This window comes from Clarias gariepinus, chromosome 15 (genome assembly GCF_024256425.1).
Source record: "Clarias gariepinus isolate MV-2021 ecotype Netherlands chromosome 15, CGAR_prim_01v2, whole genome shotgun sequence".
Classification (NCBI taxonomy): Eukaryota; Metazoa; Chordata; class Actinopteri; order Siluriformes; family Clariidae; genus Clarias; species Clarias gariepinus.
The window spans coordinates 4136143-4145060 of NC_071114.1; the positions used below are offsets into that span (position 1 = coordinate 4136143).

The following is an 8918-nucleotide window of genomic DNA, read 5'->3' on the forward strand; positions in this document are numbered from 1 at the left end:
ATCATTGATTACATTCAAGCTGATGAGCTTAAACATTAATTCTTTCTTTCTTTCTCTAAAAGGCTTCTGAAGAACACCAGAGCAGTGCTGCAGGAGACACTGACCGGAAGTGAGAGAACACGACTCTAACATCCAACAAACACACACAACCTTGCTATTGTTAGGCACAGGAATACCACCTGAATATCACCTGTCCTACTCATGCTTCCTTCCATACAAACACACTTTTCTTAGAGCACTTCACACACAGACTTGTATCAGATATTCATCACATTCCTCTCCTTCAGTTATCTCCACCCTCTCATTACTAACGTTACTGTAGACAAAACACCAGCAGCTAGCATTAGCCCGGGTGCTGGCACTGCTCTCACTCTCTCTAACCAGGGTGTTCTGAACCAATGACCTGGTTATTAACTCGATGTTAACCAGCACACACTTAAACCAGCGACTTCACTATGTCTAGCCTAGTCTACATGTTTTTCAACACGTTTTAACAAACTGACAGCCATTCAACCCTTCAAACGTTAGTCCTTGCTAGCTAGCTTGCTTTATTGCTACAAGTCGTGACTATTTAGTTTGCCTTGAAATAATAAATAAAATAAATACCAATGAAAAAAAACTTGTTTACACGACAAAGTCTTCACAAATATCGCAAAAAAATATAAAATTATCACTGCCCGGGAAGTGCTAAGCGTCAAGTCGGGTTCAAAAAGTGTCTTACTTAAGAGCTTCCTCTTTGTCAGGTTTTCAGTGGTTATTAAAAATTTGTGTGCCATGGTTGAACAAACAATCATTCTCACGAACAATACATAACAAATAAGTCAAAAATCAAAAACGTTAGCTTGGTTGCTAACGAAGTCTCCCTCAGAGCTGAGCCACGCTCGAGCGCACTGCTGCTAAGCTAACGCTAATCATGAAGCCATTCATTAGCCGCATACAATAAAAATTATACATTTTTACACCGATATACATACATCTAAATATACTGATTAAAAAATCCCCCAAAATACTTACATATACCGGTAAAGGCCACGGATATCCCGCAGCTTCGGCTCCGACCGGCGACTTGAGCTTCAGCTCGAGCTTCTCTCCCATTATACTTTCCGCCTTGTTCACTCGGACCAGAGTAAAAGATGACTAAAATGTGAACATCCTGACTAAAAAAATATTCAAAACTTAACGAAAGTTGAGAGGTAACTTACAAACCAACAAAACCGTGCTGTTTTCAGCTTTAAGTTACGTATTTGAGTGAGTAAATCGCATGTAAAAGCTGCTCAGACTGAGCAGCTGCTCCACCTCGGCGCTCCCGCCGCCATCTTGCCCGGCGTAGGGGGGAAAACCTGCCGCTCTGCCCCCGAGTCACTGCAGTTACTACACCCACAGAGAGACTCCGAGTGTCAGACTGGTTTATACAACAATTAACAGTAATTACCACAAAAAACACCACATTTTTCCATTACCATAATTATCACTATTACCATGATTATAATAATAATAATCTATCTAATAATCTATGATAATTATTATTAATTAAGATTGTGTTCTTGTCGCTGTTTCCATAGCCACACTACATTCGCATTCATATCTAATGGCATATAAATTGTGTTTAGATTTTTTAATTATTATTCTTATTGTACTATTTTAATATAGTAAGCTGTACACTAACAGTAATGACGGCTACTAACCACCAGAGGTAGTGACGGTCGCCTTGTGCGCATGCGCACCCATGCCGGGTCAAAACGTAATAACTGTTCGTTTGTATTGGCGCCTTTTGAAACCCCTCCCATAGTTAGCTTTATTTTTAACTGAAATGTTTCTTCTTCCTATTAAACTTGACCAGTAGCATAAATTCTGCCCCAAATAAGAACATATAATTTAATGATTTTTATTAAATCTCTACTCAAATAGACATGGCTCCCTTTATATGTATATCATAATCTAATTATGGAAACACATCTATCTATCGGACTGTCTATCTATCTATCTATCGGTCTGTGTCTGTCTGTGTCTATCTATCTGTTGGTGAGTGTCTATCTATCTATCTATCTATCTATCTATCTATCTATCTGTCTATCTGTCTGTCTGTCTGTCTATCTATCTATCTATCTATCGGTCTGTGTCTGTCTGTGTCTATCTATCTGTTGGTGAGTGTCTGTCTATCTATCTATCTATCTATCTATCTATCTATCTATCTATCTATCTATCTATCTAAACCACTAGAATGTTTCATGAGTGACATTGATTATCTCATTAGAATGGCACAATAGCATCTGTCAAGGGGTATATTATGCAGCAACTAATTGATGTATTGAAAGCAGGAAAATTGGACAAACATCAGGATCTGAATGACTTTGTCAATGACCCAACTGTGATGCTAGTCTGATATGCTGATCAACAGCCTAAAGCCAGGGTTAGACTGCATACATTTTGGCTTGAGTTTGCTGTCACAGGCAAAATCCTACATTGTAAAGTAACATATTTCTTCTGGAGTTGAGATAGGTGGTCTTACAATGCATAATGTGACATAATCACCAGCGACTGTGTCCAAAGACAGCTGATAACAAAGATAACACTGATTTTGGCAGTGTCAGAAAAATTGTATTCAAGTCTCAGGATATGAAGCCTGCTTCTACACTTCTAAACGTTACCAAAATGAAGATGGCGTAGGATTACACTAAACATGGGACAGCTACAAATACTGTAGTGGAGGTGGTTAAAAGTAAACTTAATGTGGGAAGAGCGGTTTGTTGAATTTTGGCAACAGTACCCTGTCATTGCTGTATTCTAAACAGGCAAAGCAAAAACAAAGCTGTAGTCATTCGAAATATTGCTTCATTTAAGGTTACTTTAATGTCACTCGCTCCTGCCCTTGTTTTTTGTAAGCCTTCTTCTGATGAGAGTCATTTCAGTCATTTGTAATGCAGGATGTTGTTTCATTGCTATATGAAGAAAAGACGTGTGGTATTGTTGCTAGCCAGATGTTTATTTTGGTTGGAGGTTTGCCCTTTTCAGAGCAATTCTTTTATGCGAAACATTTCTTCTGTAAATAGATCGCTACACAATTAGTTTCTATTCACTGTAGAGCTTTGTGCTCAAGTCAGTCTTAACTCATGGAAGGCATAATATTCATTGTAGGAAATGACACAACTGAAAGTAAAGTTTGACAAGCATCAGATGTTCTGGAGGGTCCTACTGATCGTTCTTTATCAGATGAACTGTCACGTCATCACCCCAGAGTTTCCACCATGCCGCTGTTGACGTAATCATCTCATTGAAGCTCATAAATCATTTAATTAAAAGGAAAGCAGTTCCCAGAAAATTTATGTATGAGGATCAAATAAGGGTTTTGTTTCATATTTCTGCTTTGGCTTTGTCTACCAAATTTTCTGGCCTTTCATGCTGAAACATAAAAGTTTTCAATGATAAAGCCTTTTCTGTTGGGTTGCTAGCCATGCCAGATAGCAGAGTAATAAGCAGGATATTGCTAAGGATTTAGACAGATTATAAAAACTCCAAGTACCCCAGGTTTTTAAATTGGGAAAAAATGTATAATCTGTCTTCTCATTTTTCATGAAAATGAGATCAAAAATTTTATTGCACAATAACACACAACCATACACAGCACGGCGTGCGACATAAAATACATTTACTTGTATACAGGTAGAAAAGAAAAAAATGTAATATAAAAAAAAATAATAATATTATCAATCTAAAAGATAGATGGCAGCAACAGTATGGACTAGAGTGGAATAAACTGCAGATATGTAAACTTGTTTGTGGGGATGAGAATCACCAGGGACCACCCGATATGATAATATCATGATACCTAGGTGCTGATTTGATTTATATTGCAATTACAAGGTTTTACTAATATCCTGATTCAATAATATTTTTGTGAATTTGTTTTTATGCCTAAATAATTTTTTTGTCCTATCTTTAATTGTTTGTGCAATAATGAAATGATGACCAATATCTGGTTAAGGTAGTTGTACTGTAGAGTTGACCTGTTTGAGAGCCTGAATGGTGGGAAGAAGCATCTCCTCGTTATCTTTGCTTCAGTTTTCATGAAGCAGAAGCGTTTTTCCCGACCACAACATGTAGAAAAGTCTATTCAAAACACTGAGGTCCTAAATCCTTAAATTCATTCATTAATTAATTTATTTACTGTCTATACTGCTTTATCCTGTATACAGGGTCTTGGGGGCCCCGAAGCCTATCCAAGGAGACTTTGGACATAAGCGGGGTACATCCTGGACCCTGTGCCACTTAAAGCCTAAAGCCCTAAATTTAATTTTAACTTTAGTCAATAATCTTTTTTCATACCTTTACATACAATGTGTAAGCAAGATGATTATTGATGCTGTTGATTGCAGGGTGCAGTTTTTTTATGACTTAGTTGACATATACAGGTATCTTTATAAATAAAAGAAAGATGATCAGAACTTGTTCTTTCAATTATATCTTTATGTTTCATACATCGGATTCATACAATTTCATACAAGTTCTGTCTGTATGTCTGTCTGTCCAGCTAGATTTTATTTACAGCATTACGCAAAACTGGCTGGACAGAATTTAATGAAACTTTGCCAGTCCTTAGGTATTTGCCTGAAGTTTAACCATAAATAAAATCCAAATGTTGAGTATAATGGCCCAGCACCCACTTACCTCTCTGCGCTAATTACCCCACGCACTGCACCACGTTCCCTCCGATCCTCCAGCACTGCTCGCCTCATCCCACCATCTCTTAGGGCGGCATTCATCCAGGCTCTTTTCTGTTCTGGCACCTAGGTGGTGGAATGAACTTCCTCTAGATGTCCGTACAGCAATGACTTTGACTATCCTTAAACGACGACTCATCTGTTTCTCCAGTACTTCCCAGTTGTGTTGGACTAATAGCACTTAGTTATTAACCTAGTTAACCCAGTGTAAGTATGTATCCAATGATGTAAACATTAAAGCACTTTTTGTAAGTCGTTCTGGATAAGAGTGTCTGCCAAATGCCTAAATGTAAATGTAAATGTATAAGGGAAGTTATGAACTATTATGTGTCAGATGATAAACCATGATAGTTTTGACAGTGTAGTGTAATCTGCATGCTTCAAACTTTGGGTGTGTCCTAAATTAACTGCTGGACTGAAATTACTGTACAGCGCTGAATTGGTATAAGTGGAGTCGATTTAATGATTTAATCTTTATCCAATCAACTTTTTCGATTTCTCATCTGTGATTCACTCTTAGATTACCAAACAGGTAGTGTATGAAAGTGGTACAAAAGAAGTACAACTTAGCGTAAACAAGGTTTAAGATAAGTTATGCTGTACGAATGATCCCGCTTATGTGATTATTTCTTTCTATCTAATGCCATCTGTCACCTATCTCAGGAGACCTGGCTTTTATGATACTGGTATTGGACACTTGAACTATTATGGCTCTCTTATACAATTTAACTCAATTCATTTCAATTCAATTTAATTAATTTTTTTATATAGCACATTTAACAATGGTCATTGTCACAAAGCAGCTTCACGAAAAAAATGTGGAAATTAAGAGTAAGAAAATATGTATACATTATAATGATCAGATTGTCCCTGATGAACAAGCCAAGGGTGATGGTGCAGAGGGAAACACTCCCTGAGATGGCAGTAGGAAGAAACCTTGGGAGGAACCGGACTCAAAAGGGAACGCATCCTCATTTGGGTGATAACGGATAGCAGGGATTGATCTGCACTCATACTGTGTGTTAGGAGGCTGGAAGTTTAGTATAACAGTTTATGTCTTTAACTTAATGTAAAGTCCAGTTTGTTATTGGAGGCTCAGGTACAAAACTGTTTGTAAGAATTTCTGTCCTGCACTATTGAGTCCTCAGAGAGCAGCTGTCTGCATCAGCCGAGGTCAGGAACACGCGTCCTAAACAGACCACATTCTGTGTGACGAGATCTCAGACCAGAAGCGGAGCACCAAGATGAGTCAGACAGGTCCGGAGGGCAGAAGGGGTCTGGATCATCAGCAGGACTAACTGAGACTGCATAACTAACAGGGAGAAGGAGAAGGAAACACAGACATGTGGGAAGTAAAGCAATCAGTTACTCCACCATCAGCATCACTCTTATGAGTGATCAATAAGAGTGGGCAAGACAGCATCTAAACATACCAGTTCAGATGATACGTTTATTGCTGCTAAATGGTCAACGGGACATGGCAGACACATGTCGCACTAGTTTCATAAACTTCTCTGTATTGTGTCACTGCATTGGTTCCCGGGGAACTGTCACAGGTAAAATCAGTATAGATGACAATGAACACTTGACCTGATTTGACTTGATGTGTAAATTACATTCAGTGCATTTCCTTGTGACATGAAGCTAAAGGCAGAGGCTATGTTAAGCAGCAGTTCTGTGGACATTACCACCCACAACAGCTTCTTATTTAAGAGTGTTTTGCTAGAGGCTAGCAGAGCAGTGGGAGTTCACAGACTGCGGTTCTCAGCTGCAGAAACATACCTTTTATAGCACTGAGCTAAACACCTCTTCAAATGAAAAGCAAAACGCTCATGTTTATAAGATTTAACCTGAACCATATGCAAGGGTTAAGTTAGCAAATTATTATACTAGCATGATGATTGAATGCATTATAGGCACAAAATAAATAAAATTCTTTATCTGTTTCCGTCAGTGCTGTTTATAAACTTTGGTGATTTTTATAGCTGCACAATATGCTGTAGACTAAATATGGAAACGCTTGATTACTGCGCCATTATGATACTTTGAGTTCTACTCGGCACAACTGCCTTTTTTTCCTGTAAGAGGTAAACAATCACAGACATTTGAATATATTTATGAATTTCAGGCGATTTTAGGAGGATTCACAGATGCTACTCAGCCACCCACAGAAACCTCTTTTATATCTGAATTTGAATAGTGAGTGGGTGGCTATTGTGTGATATTGTGGCATTAGATGCACAGCTTCCCTCCTCACATGTCCACACACACACACACACACACTCTCTTCTCTGAAATTTCTGTGCTCTCAAATCCATCCTGTTCGCTAATCTTCATAGAGGACAAGGAGAACATATAAAACTCCAATATTTTACCTGACTACATTTAGCTTTAATGAGAAAGCACATTCACTGTAGAATTGTTTCCACAATTGTATGTTACATAACAACATTTATTTCTCTCTTGATTGGCATTCAATTATGCTGAGGATAAAGCTAATCTCAGGATAGGATGAGATCTTGTATGAATAGTGAGAGACTTCAACCACTTCGTAAAAGTCCCCCAGGACATCCCAAAGAATTAGGTGTGAAAACGATTCCTTATGCTCCCAGAATCACTCTTTCACAATCTAAATCATAGAATATGAAAGAATGTTAAAAGATAAATTGAAGCCAATCTCCATAGATATGATACCCTCGTCATTTAGTACATTCAATTCATCAGCTGACTTTATTTTATTGAGTCTAGACCTGAGCAACTGATCAACCTCAGATCATAACACTGCCTTCAGAGGCTTGTACAGTGGACACTATACCGCTTCATGTCCTTCCATTCTTACCCTGACATCTCTCTGGAATAGGCTCGATCTGGACTCATCAGTCTTTATGCTCCCCAACAAACTGAAGCATTTTTTCTTGATGAGTCTCACTAACAAGTGTTTTTTCATGGTCACACAGCTGTTAGTTTTTATGATGCATCTTCACCGGATGTTTAAGTGAGCCCTGATCATGTTCATTCATGATTAGTTTATGACTACATTCCTTCTGAGAAGTTGATGGTTCAGCATTAGTCTTTCAGGTTTTAATATGTGTCAGACAGCTCTTAAACCAATTCCATTATTTCCATTATTCCAGTTATTTCTCAATTTTTCCTTAGTTGTTTTCTTTGCTTGATGCAGGAGAGTCATTTACTCCTTCTTGCCCCATCAAAACGAAGAAATAAAGAATTTTTTTTTGATAGTTTGTGTTGTAAAAAAAAATTTGTTGTTGGACCTGATTCGGCATATAAATTTAATTCATTCCAGAGGCGAGTTCTTAAGGTGAAATGTCGTATTGCGAAACCTATAGCAAATAATGTAAATGCAGATAATCCGTTCCTGCCACCCAAAAATATTACCAATTTCCAACACTGTAATAATATTTTTGCACCTAAAAACAATTAAAACATTTAAAAAGACATGTGAATGAGGTAAAATATGAAATAAATAGACATTAAATCTCACTTAACCTATCCCCTTTTAAACTTAACCTCACTTAAAAGGGCCAGGGGTAGCTCAGTGGTTAAGGCATTGGACTATGGTTCAGAAGATCCCAGGTTTAAACCCCAAAACCACCAAGTTGCCACTGTTGGGACCTTGAGCAAGGCCCTTAACTGCTCAGATGTATATGAGATAAAAAAAAAAAAAAGTCGCTCTGGATAAGAGTGTCTGCCAAATGCCTAAATGTAAATTTATGATTCCTCTTGACACCAGATGCTTTAAAAAACAAACTGAAAGTGGGTCCCTTTTCTTCTTGCTGCAGTCCTTAATAACATTCTTTGGACCCATTGTGGTATGTCTTCACTAAATGATGCACACAATGCAAAATTATAGTAAAAATCCAGTTCTTAAAGCGAAATTCATGAGGCAGGGCATTCGTATGCCGAGGTACCGCTGCATTCTGTAAAAAAATAATTATGATTTTAGCAATGAATTATTTCTACTTGTTACTTAATAGAAGATTTTCTATCAGGATTTACGGCACTATATTACTGTATATTTCAGTGGTAACACCTTTAGTAAGATAAAATTCAGCCAATCAGATTATTTTCTCTCTGCTGTTGCTATGTGATCACTGAACACTAGGGGATTTCTTCGGAGCCTTCCCTGAGGCCCTGATGCTCATGGATGAAAGGCTCCTACCATGAAACTGAACGAAGACA

At 37.8% G+C, this 8918-nt stretch overlaps 1 protein-coding gene across 3 annotated transcripts in view; it reads right to left on the minus strand.

The window, feature by feature from the left end:
• The window catches only part of dot1l (DOT1-like histone H3K79 methyltransferase), a 40355-nt gene extending 39012 nt beyond the window's left edge, over positions 1–1343 (minus strand). The window contains exon 1 of one of the 3 annotated variants that reach the window (XM_053512836.1): positions 1015–1343. In XM_053512836.1, coding sequence (XP_053368811.1) covers positions 1015–1095 — 81 coding nt within the window. In that variant the 5' untranslated portion in view covers positions 1096–1343. The remainder of the gene's footprint in view (positions 1–1014) is intronic. The other 2 variants (XM_053512837.1, XM_053512838.1) reach the window with 2 other exon arrangements.
• Between the last annotated feature and the right edge of the window lie 7575 nt (positions 1344–8918).